Raw genomic sequence first — 21,407 nt, forward strand, 5'->3', positions numbered from 1 at the left:
TAGGTTGTGGTTCAAACACCATGTGACACCAATAGGCTACCTTACTTTTCTGTATCAACCGCTAGCTAGAAAGCAAATCAGATACTTTTACATCGATTCAACGTCTCTAGACGTTGAAACAATGTTAAAAACAAATAAATAGCTCCCTGGGATGTGCTGTAAACTGCAAAGTGTTTCTTGATCATGTATAACCAAATTGGACAGAATGAGTGTGAAAAGAAAACTGAACTGAACTGAAAAGAAAACTTTTTGCAATGCCTCGGGCAAAACAACAAGCAAACGCAAGTCAGACGCCAATTACGATTTCATTGAAGCGTGGACGACGTCCACGCGTAAGAGATTAAAATCCAACACAATGGAATTATCCCGTCACACTCAATTATAAAGTAATTAAGAAACGATTTCTCAAGTCAAATAAAAAAATATGACCAACCATCAAATTATTTGATTTTTCAAGTTACGCTGTTGAACAAATTGCAAAAGATTTTCGATGCTATGTTGTCAGATAAATTATCTGCATCATGTGAAAATTTGATTGATCTATTTTGCGTAGTTTTTGAGTTACACGAGCTGAAAGTGATAGTGTCGCACCGACCCCCCCCCCCTCCGCAAGTCAACTGGCCAAAATACGTCACAGGAAATAGGGTTAACGAAGTATTCAAATTAAATCTAGAGTAATTCATTGCAGCCTGCTGAGTCAGAACACTCTGTCACTGCAAACGGTAAAATTGCTTTCGTTTTGTTTTATAAGAACGAACACTCTTATTGGAAAGCATAGGTTTAGCAATCAACTGCAAGGCAAGCTTGCAAGTGAATGATATGGTGAGAACGGCGTTACACAATTATTGGATAGCAATTGGAAGGCGCGATTGTGTCACTATGTCCGGGGGCAGTTGTTCGGATACCGCAGGCTACATGAAGAACGCAATGGACGCAGTGTGATTTGGCCAAAAACTTGAAGTTTTATGTTTCAAATAGTTGATACCTCTTCGAAATACAACACCAATGAACACAACAACCTACATGTGATACATATTTCAAATACACAAGGTTCAATCAGATTTTAGTTCAGCGGCAGTGTTTATGCACCATCCCTCCACCGCAATACTTCGTCGGGAATGTGGAATGTATTGGGATCCCACGCCGACTGGGTGGCTCCATCCATTTGGGTCGCAACGCGATTTCCTTGAGTTAATCTATGTCCAGTTCCCCCTGAGAATACAGCACGTTAGGAACAAACTCGCCAGCGTTGTTAATTTGAACTAGCACTGTGAAAATTGTATCATTTTACAGATGGAAAATGTAGAAGTTTTGACTAATGGTTATGATCCACAAGTCTGAGAAATACCAAAAATTTATACAGGCATGTCCGAAGATAAACAAAACTAAGGGCTATCGAAAAAACATTAGAAAACAAACAGTTTTTATTTATTGTATATTAACACCTTAAAATAGGTGCAATAATGAAACGAACCAATTGTGGAATCGCAATGAGGACATCTTGATTCTTCCACGGCACCCCCGCATTCACCAATGCAATAGACATGGCCGTTGGCACAACTGTACCAATGACCCTTGCTCAGATTCATTGCTCCAAGAATCATTGATCTTTCTTTGTTCGTGATCCCAAGTCCAGGTATCAATTGAGGAAGCTGTGATAAAAAGAAAGCTACATTAAATCAAAAAGATTTATATTTTGTCTAAGTACTGAATGATACAGCTGCAACAACAACGCAAACTGAGAAACAACAACGTGTTGGAGCAAAGCGGTATCTTAACATAAACACAACGAAACTTTAGCTCAAGAGACTTAAATCATATCAGCGACGTAAGAATGGCGAATCAAAGTAACAATACTATTGTGGAATTTTACAAGGTGAATATCAAATGAAACAGCAATGTGTTAGCTAGAGCACTGTGGCATCTATTTTTTTCCACCACAATCCTCGCGTGAATTGTCTCAGGTAGCCTACCTCTTAGTCTAAGCGGTAGACAAGTATTAAAACCTCTGTATAGCAACACACGAACGTGTTGCTTTCTTGTATCTCAGGTTGAAAGGGACCAATTTAAGCTACAATACCAATTTTTCAAAACTCGTGATTAATATCAACAAAAATACTTGATGTTTAAAAAGCAAACTTTTTAAAAAAGTCTAATAAAAAATTATTCAAAAACCATCTTGTACTTTTGAGGAAGATGTAAGAACCTCCATATCACGCTATACAGACTGACAGAAAACATAATACTTGAGACCGAGATACTGTGAGACTGAGAGGTGAAAAAAAGTATTGACACAATCGAATATTTCAACAGCCCCTAGCGATCGAACAAATGCAAAATGAAAAGTACATAGCTATCATAACCAGTCATAGGACGAACTGAAAAGTTTGCACTTACATATCGTTTAATCTTTTCAAACGCATCTTTGACCTTCTCATGCTTCGTTTTGCTATATGGCGACAAGTCATCGAACACATATTTGCAAATTCGTTTTGTGTACTTATCCGCAAGAGAGACATTGCTGAAAAATGGATTTCAATAAAATTTTGAAGTGTTAGAAGCACCGAGGAAAAGATAAAATATGCAAATCTTAAGTCTAGATAAAAAATGAGAGTTAGCAGCAGGAAGAGCATCTGAGGGTAAAAATAATTGTCCAACAAACCAAAGTTAAGATAATCTATGGTAAGTGTAAGCAATACAAAAATTGAATTGAAGAAGAAATTAGACGACGCATTGCATTATCAAAGTCAAGTTTCAACACCATGGCAAAAATCTTTAAAGATCGAAAACTCTCCAAAACCTTAAAAATTCGTTTGTTGAAATGCTTTGTTTGGTCAATTTTGATGTGTATGGATGTGAAACCTGGACACTAACGGCAAAAACTCGAAAAAAGCTTGAAGCTGCAGAAATGTGGTTTTACCGAAGAATTCTAAAAATTCCATGGACAGATTTTCGAACCAACAGAGCAGTTCTCCAACAGATGGGCCAGGAGCAGCAGATAATGAGATCTTTAGAAATGCGGCAGCTGAAGTTCTTGGGTCACATTATAAGGAAAGGCGAACTTGAAGATTTATCTTTAAGTGGAAAAATTCTAGGAAAACGGTCAAGAGGAGCTCAAAGATTCACATTTTTGCACAATTTTCAACCACATATCAAAAACCCTACTAAAATTTAGCAAGAAGCACGTGATCGATCAAACTGGAACATCATTGTACATCGAGGGCTGTATCAGCTATGATACCTAAAGAGAGAGAGAAGCAATACAACCCAAACATATTTGTGGTGTGCAACATTAATTGACGGTTCCTGGCATATGAGCTAACATTCTGCCTAAAATTTGAAATTGTTCAAGTTAAATAGCGGGAGCTTTACTTACGTGCTCTCAATTGAAGCTGCACATTTATCTTTAAGTTGAATCAACTTCAAAGCATCTTTACATCGCTGGCGCTCCATTAACAAATCTTCTTTTTCTTGATCAGAAAAATAAGCTCTTTTTCTCGAAAAGAGCCATTGCAATATTTCATCCATTCTTCCATTCAAGTCTAATCAGGAAAATAATGCAAGCGCTTCAATCATTACAGAAATGACAGAGTTAAACAACCATCAAGGTGGGTTGCTGGGCTAAGTTCGGCAAGTCAGATAGTTCACGCGGATTGCAGTGGAAGCAACATTCAAAGCTTTACGATGTCCGATTGATACTTGTCAGATAAAAAACGCTGTGGTAAACTATACGGATGCGACATTGAAAAGGTTTTCTGAAACTGAAATTAGTAGTTGCGACGGCTCCTAAGCAAAGAAGCACGGTACCGAACAGGTCCAATAAAAGTTGGTAAAAGTTTTAAATAAGTTAATTAGTAAAGGTGGTGTAATAGTAAAAGTTTAAAATCAACAAAATTTCATCATTTAAAAGTATTTTGGGTTAAATCAGATAAAAACTGTTGTCTTTAATATTTCCTCCATCCAGCTTGCAGGAATGGATTGGTTAGCAAGGGTTGTATGTTGCTTACCCCTCTCTAGCTTTATGATGCTGACTTGGCTTTTACGTTTGAGTGTTTCAGTGAGCTTCTTAATGGATGCAAATTCTGCTGCACAGTCGTATTGAATTTCAATCACACTCAGAGAAGGAAGCGATTTTGCGTTGATCTGTCCAAAAACAAAGGTTTACATTTAATATTTATAAAGGGCATTTTAGCCTCCTCATTGTGGCCGACCGCTCTACTCATGAAAAGTGAAATTTTAGCTCACAATTTTACATTATTTAAGAAAATTAAATCAGTCTGTTTCACTTGTTAAACAATTTACAATTGCTTTGTTTAATTCTCCAAATTGATTGGGAAAGTATTTGAGAACATCAGCATCCCCATCAATGGAAGATTTCAATTCCTTTCCAAGACTTTTCACTTCATTAGGGTCTCCAGCTATTTTCTTTCTAACTTCATTGATCAACCTAATAAAAACAATGTTTATGATAGCTTGTAGCATAAAGGTACCCATACTATGAAACATATTGTTTATTGCCCTTTTTCGCTTTAAAAAATTAAGCTTCATGAAGCAATAAACAATACCCAAAAATAAATAAACAATAAACTGTCACAAGTTTTGCATGGACGAATCAGGTAATGAGACAAGAAAGAATAATAATGGGTCATAATTTGAGCCTTTAATATGTTTTTGGTGAGATTTTGTTTGAGAAGTTTGTTTCGACTGCTGCTATCCAAAAGCAGCTAAATCGTTAGTTTAAAATTTAATTGTGAGGCTTAAAAATATTTTCGATAAAACAGGGGCGATTGTTCAATGCACCCCCACCCCTCCGGGCGTACGTCACTGGCAGTTAAGATACTTGCATGAGCTGTTTGTTGACGATTTGACCATATCGAGCAGATTTTCGAATAGGCGTTTTGCATCTCGGACATTCTTTCAACTTGATGTCCGTTTCTGAGCCTTCGTTCGTATTTTCCATATCCATCCAGGCGTCCAAGTTTTCATAAGTAAAAATGTGACCGCACTCAAGTTGAACAAATCTGAAAATGACAAAAGGGCGAATCTTGAATCTTGGCGATGACAAGCTGCAAGAAGCTTGCTATAGCGTAAGTTCCTTGGAAGTTGTCACTGTTTAGTGCAGGGGTCCGCAATACTGGGTCGCGAGACCATTCACAGTGGGTCGCAAAATGGTTTTAAATTACCATAAATATAACTTGTATGGCAAAAATAAATACAATCATATAGTCTTTGATGTGCTGAGTTTCGTACAATTTGGTGGGCTACAAGAAAATTTATACTTTCGATTGTAGTACAGTAATTAAGCCCACGGTTATATATATAGCCTGGAAGACAGCTTGAGCCAGGGCATGAAAACTCTCTCAGCTTAGGCTATCTCCAGAACTGGCGACTGAAACTTAGCGAAAACAAAACTTTGAGGGCAGCTTTCCACCTATAGCCTACAGTCAGGAAGTTGATCGTGAGCTACATGTTCAGAACAATGGAAAACCTCTGACCTTCTGACCCGAACCAGAATATCTTGGGGTGACACTAGACAGATCGTACACATACCGCCACCATTTGGTGTCACTGCGCAAGAAAATGACATCCCACGCTGCACTACTCAAGCGCCTGGCAGGCCACAGCTGGGGAGCAAGGGCTGACACTTTGCGTATAGCAGCCTTAGCCCTTGTCTACTCTTCAGCAGAGTACTGTGCACCTGTTTGGTGCTGCAGTGCACACTGCCATAACATCGGCACTGCCATAAACAGCGCCCTGCGCACAGTTACCGGATGCATGCGTCCCACACCATTGGATAATTTTGCCATTCTCGCTGGCATCCAACGTTCTGAGCTTCGTCACGAAGAAGCCACTCTGTTTCTTAGCCGACGGGCACTAAAGCCTAACCATCTTCTCCACCACAAGATCTCTGCTTCCCCAAACCAGCACCCCAGTCGACTGAAGTCAAGACAACCATTCGTGCCAGCCGCTTAACTTCTGATCAACGCAGCAGATGAACTTCATCTCTGCGGCTACTTGGGCGGACTATAAATGGAATTCTGAAAGAAAGTCAAGTACCACCGGACTTCATTCGTTCATCCCCAACGCCGACACATGCCCCATCCGCCTGACACTACAAAGACAAGCATGGGTGCGCCTCAACCGTCTTCGTACGGGCGTCAGGCTTTTCCGGTCAACCATGCGCCATTGGGGAATTGGCCTCTTCCTCCTCCTGTGAATGTGGTGCCGAGGAACAGACTGCAGACCACATCATCAATAACTGTACCATCTTCAAGCCAACTAACGGAGTGGAAGGTCTGCGTGTCATGGATGATGAAACTAAATACTGGCTGCTCTCTAATAGCCTTCCAGTGTAGTCTGGGAACATCTTGATTCTGGGCTGGTAAAAGAATATAGTAGACCCTCGGCCCCAGAGGCTTGCACGACGACGAAGCGCACGGTTAATAGGTCCACCCGCTTATTAAGCCCAATTTGGTCCATTCCGGAATTACTGAAGGTATAGGAGTAGTAGAAAATTGTCTCCCGCAGCCAAAATCGTCCGGTCCCGATGTGGCCTTAATAAGTGGGGACGACCGTATTGGAATTGATATTAATTTGCAAAGTGTTTTGCGCAAAATTATATGCTTCCGAAACGTTTGGGTCGCGAAGACTTCGAACGATTGCTTTTTGGGTCGCACCAAAAAGTATTTGCGGACCCCTGGTTTAGTGTATAGCCTATGGCCTATGTTAGTAAAACAATAAGCAAATGTACTTTAAAACGTTCATAAAAACCACTAAGGAAATTGTAGTTGGCAAAGACGCACAGAGTTTACAATAAATGCCTAACACAAAATCAAAAGCGAAATCCCTTGCCTCGTGATAAAATTCTGTTCGAAAATAGATTGAAATACACAGCGTTAAATAAGTGGCCTGGTATATCTTGTTTAATTTTAAATATTTCTTCTTCACCAAACTGATATAAAGTTTAGTTACCAACATACCTCGCGCGCTTCTCGTCTTCATCTCCAAAAAAGATTTCGGTCACTTTCTCCTTGTCACAAATCCGGCACAACGTCGGACATGGCTCTCCACATAGCCCGATGCACGGATGCTTGCATTTCAATTGCTGGAATTTGCGTAAATATTATGAAGCAAAAAACGATTCATGCAGTTTGAAAAAAATTGTGAACCGCCAAATTTTTCTTGACAATGAACCGGCACAAACTACAGAATAAAATTGTAAGATACAATTTTTAATATGCTGGTTATAAATTACAAGAAACATGCATAAAAACATGCGGTGCTGTTTGAAACAAAAACTGCTTATTTACAAGCTTGATCTCCATGTATTTACAAAGTTTAAACAAACTCACAAACATCTAAAGTCACTGAGACCTGGTGTCCGACGCTTTCTTCGTAAACAGTTCTTCGTAAAACAATTCTACGTAAGCAATTCTTCGTAAAACAATTCTTCGTAAAATTAATTCTCTGTAAAACAATTCTTCCTAAAGCATCTCTTCGTGCATGCAATTGAGATTTGATGTATACGAAGACATGCTTTACGAAGAATTGTTTTACTGATTTCATTTCACCAACAACTGTTTACGAACAATTGGTTTACGAACAACTGTTTACGAAGAATTGTTTTACGAACAATTGTTTACGAACAATTTGCCTATAACCCTGAGACCTCACAGAGATATAGACAATTTTTTATTCTGTTGAAACTAATTTGCGCCTGATCATTTATTGTCAAGCTTATCAAGTGCTCGCGTCTCGATGCCAGCAGTTCTCTCAAAGAAACGACGTCCGCTGAGGGAACAAGCACACACAGACAGTCTATCTGTTCGACGCCGTTCAAGAGCGCGCGGTCGTGTTCTGGTGAGGCACTTTGTGCCATGTGACCAGATGCAAAGATTATTTTTTTAGCGTCCTCGTCCATATAAATTTTCAAGTTCAAATACAAAACATCTGCTTTCACTCACATGCAGGTAAAAGCGCAGATACTTTAAAAAGGCAAGATTTTGAGGCAGCAAAGCACAGTAAACCGGCGTAAATAACCAAAATGTAAGTACAAAAAGTTATATATATACAAACCTTTGGGCAAGGCATGTTGCATCTTGGTCGGTTACATGGTTCACTACATAGTTTGCTGCATTCGTAGTGAAAACACTTCCATTCACATTTTTCCCTGTCACGTAAAACATTAAAATGAAAGAAGCACTGCACAATTAAAGATGTTTTTGCTAAACTTAAAATGCAATTGAATACGTTAATTCAAGAAGGGCCCAATTCCCACAAAGCTGCTTTTGAGATAAATGCGTTTTTATTTATTTTAGTCATTTACTTTTGCGGTGAAATTTTGATAATAATTATAAGCCTATACGCCTGCACAGGTAAGAAGTATTATGCCTGAAAATGTTACGCGGTGACGATTCTGTGGAAAAACCATGGTAAAGTTGAAGCCCACTTGATGGAGATGGGCCTTTCCTAAAAACAATGGAAATATTGAGGGGTGTATTTTTTATGCGTAGGCTTGAAATAATTGGTCGTTTTTTCAAGTATTATTTAAAAGACACTGAAAGGAAACGAAAAAGCATAAAAAGTGAAATTTGAAAAAAATAAAGTTGGGCCCTTTTTAAATTCACGTATTCAATTGAAACCGCAAAGCTTACTGTGTAGCATAAGCTATAAAAGGAAAGTTGATGTTCCACTCATGTTCTTGAATGTTGGCAAGATTGTTGAATATTATCAGGTAAAACTTGTTTGGAAATGTTGACCAGTGCATTACGGTACGCATAATGGGCCTAATGCAATCAGATCTACTCAGCCTATGAAACCCGAGTAAGCTTCACAGGCAGATAATCTGGCACTGATTTTAACAAGATGAATGCGGATTCGACCGGTCCGGTTATGTTATGTGGTTGGCATAGTAACGCATGCAAAGGTTTCCAACCTGATGCAGCCAATCACAATTAAAAGCAGTGTACAACCGTGTCACAATAATATCATATACAAAAAAAGCAACTTCTCACTTGCACAGCTTGCAGGGGACAAAACAAGATTTCTTGCATGTGCTGTGTTGACACGATGTTTCACACTTCTCCAAACAAGGCGGACACACAGCAGAACACCTTTCTTTGCAAATGTGACCACAGCACAGAGGCCTTCCACATCTGGGGTTAGAGCATCCTACGTGAAGTCGACCCTAAGATAATAGTACTTATTGTTAATTTTTTCTAAATTGGTAGACACTTTTTAGTAGGCTTATAAAAAACAATAAATAATGTAATTAAAATTGGCTCTTTCTGGTGCTCCCGCATTGGTTTCGTCTTTCATTAGGACGATAGGCTACTATTATTTTCTCACCTGTTTGCATTGCCCGCAAGTCCCTCTACACACATGTTCGCATTTCAGAACATCGTTACACTTTTCCTTGCAGTTTTTGACACCCAAGTTATTTGAATCGGAACAAACCACTTCACTGATGTGTCCGCATTGTCTCTCCACTGAAAAAATGAAAACGTTTATTCTGTGTATAGAATTTGGTTGATATCAAACGTAAAATAAATACATTAGTTGTAGTTTATAGTCTACCTCTCATTTTAAACGAGCAGTCACGGACACAAGCCATTCCACATACGTTAGTGCAAGGATGACAACATTTTAACACATTTCTGCAAGGGTTCTTGCATGTTACTGATTCAGGATTTTGATAGCAATAGATTTGCTGCACATGTCCGCAAGTCGGAATGATCTGCAAAAAATGTTGTATTATGAATCATATATAGCCTACAAAATATGTTTCTTCTTCGTGTGTCACAAGGCCGTATAGCCCATAGCATCACGCATGCTCTTGCTTTATCGTTGAACTCGACCAAATCTTGCAGAATTCAATGCAGAGCATTTGGTATTTAGGACAGGGAATACGAGCAGCCTAGATGTTACATTGTTAGCTCCTATCCGCATTTGCAACTTGTGCTTTTTACGAAATACATCCCAGTGCTACATCAACGTTTTAGATCCGTCAATGTCAGTTCTAAAGGCGGTTAAAGCATCGCCTACAGCCTTGCACTGTATTATGCTTCTGGGGTTACAACGGTTATCGGGCTACAACCATAAAAATAAATATTAAATTAGATGGAAGCTCGGTTCAAATAAACCTCGTATGCAACACTACTGCATTAGGAGTAGTAATTTCGTTTGGCGTTTTCCCACTTGAAGCTGGTTGTCTTTTAGCCAGTCTGGCTTTAAACAACTGCATTGAAGTCTCTCTAGAGCTCACTTTGTCAACTTTCTCCTTGCAACGTGGTTTTTCAGAACATTTGGTCAGAACCTTGTGACCAGCATCACATAGTTTCTCACAAGGTTTTCTGCAAACAAACTTTTCGTGGTCCTCGTCATCGGGGTGGCAGAGTCGCGTGCATACATGTCCGCAGTCCAATCGATAACGACATGGTTGCCCACAACCACCTGGTTAACGCAAGAAAATCATTAAAAGCTTGTTCAATAACTACTTCGCAAACGGATAGAATTGGAACCGGGGATTAGAACTTAATCGTGTGGTTATTTTTATTATAAATGTAAGGATAGTTTTAGCAGTGGTTTAAAATGTTAATTAGCTGTCTAATGAAATTCTATCTGTCTAACAGATATTCTAACTAATTTGGCTATCTGACTCCATTAACTAATTTCACACAATTATTACTCGAATTATAATTTTAAGTTATCAGAAGGTGTTCGTATAATATTTTAGGTCTTTAACACAAATTGAATTTGAACATTACAAAATAGTGAAACCACAGGACAGTGAAACATTATCACGAATTATTATATTTTAACAGTCGTCCAAATTGTAAAGAAAGGGGCGTTCTTTCCGGCTATCAGCACAAGGCTGAGCACTCACTAATACAGCGAGCAGTTGCGATTCGCTAACCATAACGGTGTAGCTTCCACGCTTCCACACTCCAAATTGTTACATAAACGTACACAATCAATTTGATGTTTTACAAGCGGAGCTGAACTAGTCTGACTGTCCGTTCAAAAGGCGAATGTGAAGCGTTTTATTCTCCGTTCTCTTTTTTCTATTTAAAGTAAGTTAGTTACGTAAAGTCTAGTTAAAGTAAGTTTTCTATTTAAAGTAAGTCATCTTAGATGGAAAAATACAAAATCTTTGGAAGATGACGTGTGGGTTAAAATGAATCACTTGTTAGGAAGGAAAACTTATCTGACGCAATGATGGATCGCTACAATAGGATGAAAATATCTGTTTAGCCTATGCCAGTGAAAAGATAGTAGACACAATTCATCTCTTCCGATATGATTCAGTGTATTTGGCTTTTCTGTCGTAGTAATGGCTTCTAGTGGCTGAAATTTTGAATTATGTGATGGAGAAATACCCTAAGGCCTACATAGTAGAATTAGGCTAAATAGGACAGTAGGCTACATAGTTGCGTTGATTGTAAGAACCTACCTTCGGGAGCTTGTTCGAAGTCTTTTTCTGTTTTGACTTTAGTAATTTTGTCAGGATGGTTCTTGCACTGGAGAGGAAACGCTTCTCCTAATAAATCATCATCTTTCAGTCCTTTCAAGATTTTTCTCCATAAATCACTGTTCTTCTTCAGCATCTGAAGACACAACAGCAATACAACTTCACAATAACAACTAACCGAAATAGTAAACGGGAAAAAAGGATTTTCAAAGCTACAGGTTTATTCATACCTCAAAGTTTCCGATGCAGAACAAACCCTTTTTGGCTCGAGACAAAGCAACACAAACACGATTTTCAATGCTCAGGAATCCAATCTTTCCCTAAAACACAGCAAAAATGTCACTTCACAAAATATATTTTAGCGACAAAAATGTGAAATTATAGTTGAATGCAAACATCATACTCTTTAAAAGTTAGGCCCAGGGCCGGCGCGTCCATTACGCGAACTAGGCAGCAGTCGCCTGGCACGTAGCCTTTAAGGGGTCGCAGAACTATCTTTTTTTGAAGTTTTTTTTTCATAAGATGTCTTTGTGTTTCGAATATTGTCGTACGAACTACAGGCTTATACTTTACATTTTACAAGATAACGAGAAAGTCGCTTTATTGCATTAACACCCCAAGTTTGATGAGCTTATCTGGAAATACGGACTTGCATTTGCAAAGCTGTCGCAAAAGCTTGAGATTGTTGCAAAACAACGATGCAACTAAGCAAGCACATTACAGCCAATCAGTTGACCTGCAAGCCAACAGCAATATTTACAAAATTTACAAAATCTACGACACCTGAAGATATGCTACCGTTTTTGGTGCAATAAAAACGTTCAAACAATATACCAAATGCTTCATAGATTTGTATATTACAATGACGCTTCACGCATCTGTGGCAAGCGCTGAGCGAAGCTTTTCAAAGCTGAAACTCATCAAAACGCTTGTAGCCTGTACGCTCTACGTCTACAATGGTTCAGGATAGGCTTGCCCAGTCAGCAAATCAGTTCCTTTTTACACACGTCTGTAGACTTTGAAACAATGTAATAAAGAGCTAATTTGTTGTCTGGATAATGGATTGCAATAGCAACGATAAAAGCGGCTGAGAGAACAGGTCGAGCCCGGTAGCGTAATGCGTACCAAGCGTAATGCGAACCTTATCTGAAAAAACTGAAGCCTCTAAAAAGTATTTTTTTCAAGGAATAGCTAGATGTTTGTTTTATAAGTGCAAAAACGAAGACATTTATAAAAATGTCTCGGGCTTTTGAACAAGTTTTTGTAAAATGTTTACCTAAAAAGACCCCAAGCCCTGAGCCAAAAGTACTCACTTAGACCATCCATGTCAATGCTAGTGGTTCGATATACATCGAGCCTGGCTATGTTTTCGCGCTCAACATGTGGCAAAATTGAAAACAAGACTTGCAAATGGAAACGTTAGCATGAAAAGTGGTATTTCGACGCAGCCAACGCTGTATTGGTGTACCAGCATAGTGTAAATTTTGACTATTTAATTTTAAACCGCTACTTACTATAGCAAAGTAATCCAACAATAATTGGAGTTAAAGAAAACAAAAAAAAAACTTCATTACTGTTATTATTCACTTCATACAGTGAAATGTTTAGCCGATGCGAGCGCAGAAACTGAACCTTGCCTAGGGTGCAAAATAGCCTGGTTAGGCCTATATTAGCTGGCATGGCGACGCTAAAAAGTAAGCAAACCTAACATACACAAAAACATTAAAATAATTTCGATTAAGATGGAGCCTGGAAATAAAATATACAGTAAGTTATGAACTGCTTGAGCGATAGTCTATTTGACTTACGGTTAAAATACTTTGTCTTTTTCTGTTCGTGGCCTACATTTCATATCATTGTAATAACATTGCTATGATAACATTGTTAAAAAAGTAATATTTTGTATCTAGAATATGAAAAATAATTTTGTCTTCTATTTCTGAACGCATCAGTCAAAATACCTCATCATTGCTACGAACAAGTGACAAGAGGATGATGTCATTTTCTTCTCCTTGGAAGTTGTCGACCGCAGTGACGCGAACTTTTTTGTTGTTTAACTTTCGCGCCAAAACTTTCTTAAACGCGAAAAGTTGACCTGCAAGCAAGTAAGCCAAGTGTGTTTAGAAAGGATTATTTCTACGTTACACTATTCTGAATGAAAACATTTTTGTGTTCATGTTATTGTACAGTAGGGACTTTTACAGAGAATGTATCGTTTGTAGACTATATTGGTTACGTGTATGCTTTAATGAATGTAGTAGATCGTATAAAATGAGTTCAGAGACTTCATCAGACAGTAATTACACACTTCGTCAAAGTACTGTAAGAAAGTGTTGCAGAAATGTGCTTCAACGAAAAGCATATTTTAAACAATAAAAAATCTTATTTTTTCACACCAAGCATTACGGGTGACAATGAAGAGCCACTCACCAACATACGCCGTCAGAATGGTGATCTGTTCTGGCAAATAACCTTGGTAGAAAAGATAGCGACAAAGGGAGACAATGAAATCAGCTTCGTATTGGTTGGCCTAAAACAAAAGGTAGTTGTCATGCACTCTAGTTTGCGCAATATGTGACTGATACAGCAGTTCAACCGAACAATAGTCATTGAAGTATTTCTCATACCCTTTCTTCCCTTAGCTTAGAATTTAATTATTTTTTACAAATACGACTTTATATGTCCACATCTCATTTTGTTGTGCTCTTAGTTTCCACACAATCTCCTTGCATTCAAAGGCTTAGCGATGGAATTCCGGCTGCAGCTTATGGTTTAAAAACCACTGAATTATTGGGGTGATTAATCAGTAACACCACTGGAAGCCTAACAATTTATTTTTTAAACTCCGCCCCGATAGCTCAGTTGGTCAGCGTGACTTCGTGAACGAAGAAGCTTCAAGATCAAGCGGCGCTGGTTTGACTCTCAGGGTGTGCGCTTGAGCAGCGCATTCTATAAGGGCTGCTCTCTATTGAGCGGCACTTAATAGATGGAACACTTCAACAATCGAAAAATTTTACTTTGTCAATCTAGGTAACCGACCCTGCGTCAAAAGACTCTACAAGCATAACTACCAGGAATTACTTATCAAGGCTTTGTCAGTCCGAGGATAAAGATTCAAACCCAGCCAATCAATTAACGTTCGAGACTGCATGCGATACTAGCCCTATCAATGGACCACATATTCTTGTGTGTCACCAGCTTACCATCTGGTGTAGCAACACAGACCTTTCAGTGTACAACTGTGTTGCGGAACACTGGGCCAGCTTGTGGACTATTCATAAAATTTGGAAGACTAGAAGTAGCCAAACTGGTTCTTTTGTTAAAATATTGATCCAACACATATTTCCGTTTTACTTGTTTGTACTAAAATATGTGAAAAATACAACTAATCGGAAAAATGTTCCATAGGAAAGTGTCTCTCGTTAAAATAAATCATCAAAAGAAAAAGTCTTGATAATAAAAATCCAACTTGAAAAAAAATTGCACCCACGCCTTAAAATAGTTTATCACAGAACTATGTCAGTATTGAAATTATTGAAATAACCTCGGTATACAATGCAATGAGCATTGAGCAACCGACAGCAAGAGCGTCTCAAGAACCTGCAAACTTATGTGTGAGGTAGACTGTGGGGGAGGAAACCATGAAATAAACTATTTCTTATACAATATACAAGACGACATAGCCTGCAATGTTTAGTTGGTGATGCGATAAACAGATTGTGAACATGGTTTTGCGTATAATTGGATTGCATTGTGCATCATCTGTGTTCCGGGTTATTGACAGGATAATTTGGGCGCAGTATCGTCGAGATCTTTTGACCCTCAATCACAACACTTTTAAGAAAAACACACTACCCAAAGAATAGGCGGTGGCTTTTTTGAACTTCCGGGCCCCTTTGAAACGTTATGGGCTCCTAAAATGATGCTGGGCCCGGGTCCAAAAGTATTTCCAGGATCCACACGCAAAAGCTACTGTCTGTGTGTTTGGTAGGCCTGGCAAGTTAACAATAGACGGTTTGGAAGTACACATATAGTAGATGCAAATTTTATGCAAAACTTACAACATAGACGAATGCTTCTATTGAGGTGAATTTCCCAACAAAACGTTTTTCTCGAGATTTTAACAAGAGAAGTTTTCCTATGTGTGCAAACAGACGATTACAACATCTTGACGCAAACCCGACTGTACCTTGCTCATGGTGTCGCGAACATTGTCTTCTGCATGAGTATGGGACAGAAAAAAAACGTTTTTCTGAACCCCAACCACATTTTCGTACTCCAAAACACTGTCATGATCATTGAGTTCTTTGTAAATGTGGGGCCGGACGAGATCTGCGATTCTAGGCCTCATGCGGTGCTGGAGTGTCAATCTGCTGCAACGAATTCCATTCTTGACCTAAGAACGAATCAAATTCAACAGGTATTCAAAGCAAAACATTTTTGTCTATGTAGCTCACAGAGAAAATTACCTAAAGTTAATTGCAAGTTATTTCCAAACTTACTAACATCCGTTATTCTCACCAATCTTTCAAAGAGAGACGTGTCCAGGTTAAATTTTCTAGCGAGTTCGTAAACAGTAGGAGAAGGCTTGAGCTGTTGATGATCACCAATGAGAATGAGATGCTCAGTGGTTTGAGGCATCGACGTCACGATGTGAGCTTCCAACACTTCGGCCGCTTCTTCAACTATCATCACTTTTACCTGCACAATAAATAATATTTCATGATTTGGACAAAGTAGGAATAATTCGGTTATCAAAATACAAAATCTGATCTGTGGCCTACCAGTCTCGTCCTGTTGATCAACACAACAAACAGTGTACCAGCCTCATTTTTTTAATCAAATATCGATTTCGCTTTTAAAGCATCTTCAGTTTGATATTGTCAAGAGCAATATCAAGCAATGTCAAGAGGTTCTTGACAATATCAAACCGAAGATGCTTTAAAAGCGAAATCGATATTTGATTAAACAAATGAGGCTGGTACACTGTTTGTTGTGTTGAGCAACAGGACGAGACTAAAGATAAGAGACAGTCAACCGCTTCAAGTGGACAGTTTGCTGGGTGGTTCACTAAAAGCAGAAAAGTTTTATTAGTTAACTGTGGCCTACCAGGTTGACTGGTCACCTGCGAAAAAAAAAACCTGCGTTGTTATGGCAACACACCGCTAGTAGTCACCAACAAACCACAAGAGACGATACCGGTTTTGGTTTATGTTCAGTCTGGCTAACTTTAGAACGGAAGTCAGTCATCAATACAGTAGTGTTGTTTTTGGACAATTATTTTTATGTAAATCAAGATTACATGGGAACGTTTATTGGACAAAGTCTAACCCGAGTTGTTTATTTTTCTCAATACTGACATGTAGCCATCATGAGTGTTGCTTAAACTGTTTGGAGATATGATTCCTCAACATTGCGTCATCAACAAGTCAATACAACAACGTATTTCATGTGTTTACTTTGTCAACTATTGCACTGTAAGATTGGATAGACATTGCATAATAGCACGTAGACAACACTCTGGAGGCTACGTGACATTCGCCAAGGGCGTACCCAAGCCCGGCTGAAGGAATGCCGAATGGGGGTTAGCCGCAGGGAGAGATTCAAGATCTAAAAAAAACGGCCAAATTGCATCATTGTGGCAAACGCTTCGACAGAGGAGTCAAGCGGAATGGAGTTCAACGTGATAAAAATGCTGTTATGGAGTGTTGGACGCGAAATTCGATGAAATCAAACAAGAATGCACTTAGGGATCACTTTGAGTAGCAGAGCCGAACGAATGCATTTTTCAAAGCACGTTGCGATGGTGTGGACATGTTTTGAAAAAAAGTCTAATGAAAAAAACATGCAATTTGAATGCTAGCAGCGTAAATGACTCTAATAAAATACGGCGAGACCGTATCTGCAACGAATTAAGAATTCTTGGCCATCAATGAGCTAATCCAACTGGGAGTCGAAAGTTGTCACAGCGGCCATATAAAAGGCAACTATGCAGACAAGAAGACTCTGCTCAGTGCTCATGACAATCCAGGGATAAGCTTAAATGTTATCTCATGTCAAAATTTTATGCAAAACAAGTATATGAGCATGCTCATTGCTCATAGATAATAACTGATGGTAAACTGGTAGACAAACTGATGCCAACATGATTCCTTTGGCTACGTTTATGCTACGTCATAACCAGTAGTGAACCTAGATATTTGTCGCAAGTACGTCTAAGCTGCTCACACGCACCACATTGTTGCAGGAAATGCTCTGGTTTTGGCACAGCATAAACAAAACAAAAAGTTTCGTAGCTACATAGCCTACTTAGTTTGTAGCCTAAGTGTGGGGCGATTTTTCCCTTAATCGCTAAGGTCATAACATAGCAAAACTTTTATCATGTTGATTCACGACTGAGATGTGTTCAATCAACAACATGCTACTGACTACCATTTCCTCTGAGTCATCTCTTACGTACGAGTAACAAGCAGCAAAAACTAAGCGTGAAAGACTCACTGGAAGCTTGTATATCATATCTCTGTATTTTGCAGCACCGGTGGTTGTCATGGCAATGACGTCAGCAGTTTGCAACAACGTCATATCTTCTCGGCTGCGAATTTGCGCAAGAGCTTTCGCAAGTCGGTTATATTCTGAAGCATGTTTGTTGAGGTTGTCCCGCAGCTTTGCACGAAGCTCGCTAACCCAGTAACTGGAACAAATCCAAACACATTTAAAAAGCTGCAGAAATAATAGGCTACATACAAACTACAGAGAAGTCTATTACTAAATGAGCATGGAGTTGTGGGATCGACTATGAAAACCAATTTTTATTTCAAAGTGGAAACAATGATTTGTTTTTTTGTAAATCTTTAGGTTGGTTGGGTTTGAATCTTTATCCTCGGACTGACAAAGCCTTGATACGTTATTCCTGGTAGTTTCGCATACTTGTAAAGGCTTTAGTCGTAGGGCAGGTTACCGAGATTGACAGAGTGAAGTTTCCGATTGTTGAAGTGTTGCCGGGGAATTATTCCATCCACCAATTGCCGCTGAATGGAGAGCAGTCCTAAAATGCGTTGCTCAAGCGCACCCCCCGATAGTCGAACCGTGCCGCGTGATCTTGTCTGGCGCGTAACCGCTGAGCTAGCCGGGAGGACAGCTTAACAGGCAACAGAGGTTTATCCAGGCAACATATATTTTGCCAACCTTCGATCGGGTCGAATGTCGTCGCAGTTTCTTTTCGCAAATAAATAGAAAATAGAACTTTGCTTCTATCCCTACCGGTATAAGTTCCACTTTTGGTCGCGGGTGAGATTAGAAATATTCATCACAGCTTCAGCTTCTTGTTCACTCATTGTATCAACTTTACTCATCTCCGCTTGCATTTCCTTAACCAACCTTCGCTTGCGGTTTTGTTTCTGCTTCCGTTGATATTCAAACCCATCGTCCGGTTTAGAATCTAAAAAAAAATGGAAATTTGTAGCCTTATACCAAGCCGCTTTGAAAAATTACGAACGTTTGACATCTGGGCCTTCGGATCTCCTTTAGTCTTGTGGCAACTGCATGCAGTTGGAGAGTCTTTTTTAAAAAATTCTTCGCTAACATTTTTTATACAGCATATACAGTACACCTATTCAAAAATGTCTGAATATAGATATTTTTACAATTGATTTCAAGCAAACTTATTGAGCCATTGAAACAATGTCGTGTATAGCCTACTAGTTCGGTCGTCAACTTTGAGTTTCAATGGAGTTTGATGGTTAATTTTTCAGATTTTTGTTTTTAAATTAAGTAAAGCCGAGGTTTGGTTGCAAAAAACATGTTTGCGCTACCGTCGACAAACTTCATTTGATCATGTTTGACTGCAGAAAAGTTTCTTGGTTTCTTGTTCTTATTGTTTTTTCTCCTTTTTTGATCAGTCCGAATAAATTGAAGTTGATCATCAGCCTCTGCAAAGATAAAGAAAGTTTGAGTTGTTGTGAAGAAAGCACAAGGCTGAGCACTCACTAGTACAGCGAGCAGTTGCGATTCGCTAACCATAACGGTGTAGCTTCCACGCTAGCCATTCAGACCATCCAATCAACAATATGTTTCTCGGCAGCCGATTTGTAGCAAGAATTGACAGCGATAGACACCGTGTTTCGCCCATGAGGCTGGGCTCATCAGTATCGCATTTGTGGCTAGAATACGGTGCGATACTGATGAGCCCAGCCTCATGGGCGAAACACGTGTCTGTCGCTGTCAATTCTTGCTACAAATCGGCTGCCGAGAAACAAAGTTTGAGTTGTTACATAATATTTAAAACGTGCAATTACAAAACAGCGATTAGTGTCTAAACGAAATTCCGCAAGAAAAAATGCATAAGGAAACCAAGTCGAGAGTGCACATTACCCATGTCGATTATTCTTTGGTCTTGCAGGTAGTTGCTTTCGTCATTAATGTTGTCATCCTCATCAACTCCATAAACGCTGCCAGATTCCATCTCTGTTTAAATACTCTTTTATTTCTCTCTCTGATTCACTTTTTTGATGAGCAAAAGACCGTGATAGTGAGACACAAGACACTTTTCTCTCAAATCTCGTGGAAAAGTTTAAAAATATGATGTAAATATAAGCAATTTTTTGATTTCTTTCAAATCACTTATATAGTACTTACAGCGGAGAGACGCTCATGCACCTTCAACAATGTATTGGTAACTTAGTTTGAAACAAAGCTCGCTCGCAATACAGAATGAAATTGGATGAAATGTAATCTACAGTAGGTTCGAAGGATGGCTACCAAAAATGATCAAGCGTTTGATGAACAAAGCGGGCGCTTCGTTTTCACAGGTTTTACTACTAGTTGATCAATAATAGGCCAGATTATTTTTCATGTATTTGACTTTTGCTTGTTAATCCTATCTCAAATTGAAATAATTTACCTCGTTTGTTGTTCAACCATGATACAATGACGTCTTCGATAGCGTTCTCTAAAAATAAAGACAAAGATTGGTTGACCTAAAAAGTGTCGTCTTGACCTGAAGCAACACGTATTAATTGCTGTCACGTGACTCGCTTCAAAATGTGAATCACCATGCTTCCGGATATGTGGCAAAGAAAACTGTTCAATTTATGCTGGAAGGCCACTGCACTTCGTTGTGGATTCAAAATATTACTTTAACCGAAGAACGGCTGCTATCCAGTAGCCTCTCTGTGCTGACTTGAAAACATTACCAATCTGAAGCGGTAAAAATGGATCTCGGCACCAAAGGCTTGTAAGAAGAAGCAAAAGAATCAAGTGCCCGTTTACAACGTAGAATGCATGACAGTGAAAATAGTACGCTTGCCTTCTCCCATCTCTATCGCACAGACCAACCAAGCACACTTCACTTCCATCTCGTGATATCCCATACTCATCAGAACGTGAGGTTGAAAAGGAAGCTTCAATTGGTCAAGATAAGCAAAAACAATATCTGAAGAACATAAAGAAAAGTTAACTGACTGTCGAAACAAAAGAACAACTACTGTTGCTGCAGCCAGGGCCGTTAAGAGGATAATTTGGCCCTAGTACCAATAGGAGACACGCCCCTTCAAATTAGCCACATTTAAAGACATCAATAGAACTCCATTAAACACGTAGCGCATTCATCTACTTCCTGGGTTCCCTGGAAAAGTTTCGGGCCTTGGTCTAAAACTTTCCCTTAGACCCCTTTGTCAATACAATTGGCTGCAGTGTATTTTATTTTAAAAGATATTAGCCCACAAGCTGCAAGCAATAATAAACCTCACAAGAAAAGCTATATCACCTGCATTGGGCTCGATCTCTTCTTGTGGTTGTTGATTCATAAAAAGCCATCCCAGGACTTCATCTTCGTTTAAAGAACCTAATCAGACAATAAATGTTTAAAAACCTTAATTAAACTGAAAATATTACATAACCTACATGACGTACTGTAGGCTACAATAAGTCAACTAACATT

General features: G+C 39.0%; 1 protein-coding gene across 2 annotated transcripts in view; it reads right to left on the bottom strand.

The window, feature by feature from the left end:
- Positions 1–286: 286 nt before the first annotated feature.
- Positions 287–21,407, bottom strand: part of LOC145781590 (NFX1-type zinc finger-containing protein 1-like) — a 42,635-nt gene continuing 21,514 nt past the window's right edge. For both annotated transcript variants that reach the window (XM_082593261.1, XM_082593260.1), the window contains 26 exons: positions 21,234–21,311; positions 20,775–20,900; positions 20,370–20,417; positions 19,841–19,933; positions 19,282–19,398; positions 18,731–18,908; positions 17,969–18,161; positions 15,992–16,171; positions 15,660–15,866; positions 13,901–14,000; positions 13,432–13,565; positions 11,701–11,790; positions 11,453–11,606; positions 10,265–10,452; positions 9,577–9,736; positions 9,349–9,488; positions 9,015–9,187; positions 8,077–8,170; positions 6,981–7,105; positions 4,845–5,021; positions 4,303–4,447; positions 4,008–4,143; positions 3,377–3,542; positions 2,398–2,521; positions 1,475–1,652; positions 287–1,212 (listed from right to left, as the gene is read on the bottom strand). In XM_082593261.1, the coding sequence (XP_082449387.1) occupies positions 1,082–1,212; positions 1,475–1,652; positions 2,398–2,521; positions 3,377–3,542; positions 4,008–4,143; positions 4,303–4,447; positions 4,845–5,021; positions 6,981–7,105; positions 8,077–8,170; positions 9,015–9,187; positions 9,349–9,488; positions 9,577–9,736; positions 10,265–10,452; positions 11,453–11,606; positions 11,701–11,790; positions 13,432–13,565; positions 13,901–14,000; positions 15,660–15,866; positions 15,992–16,171; positions 17,969–18,161; positions 18,731–18,908; positions 19,282–19,398; positions 19,841–19,933; positions 20,370–20,417; positions 20,775–20,900; positions 21,234–21,311 (3,635 nt within the window). In that variant the 3' untranslated portion in view covers positions 287–1,081. The remainder of the gene's footprint in view (positions 1,213–1,474; positions 1,653–2,397; positions 2,522–3,376; positions 3,543–4,007; positions 4,144–4,302; positions 4,448–4,844; positions 5,022–6,980; positions 7,106–8,076; positions 8,171–9,014; positions 9,188–9,348; positions 9,489–9,576; positions 9,737–10,264; positions 10,453–11,452; positions 11,607–11,700; positions 11,791–13,431; positions 13,566–13,900; positions 14,001–15,659; positions 15,867–15,991; positions 16,172–17,968; positions 18,162–18,730; positions 18,909–19,281; positions 19,399–19,840; positions 19,934–20,369; positions 20,418–20,774; positions 20,901–21,233; positions 21,312–21,407) is intronic.

This window comes from Aplidium turbinatum, chromosome 13 (genome assembly GCF_918807975.1).
Source record: "Aplidium turbinatum chromosome 13, kaAplTurb1.1, whole genome shotgun sequence".
NCBI lineage: Eukaryota > Metazoa > Chordata > Ascidiacea > Aplousobranchia > Polyclinidae > Aplidium > Aplidium turbinatum.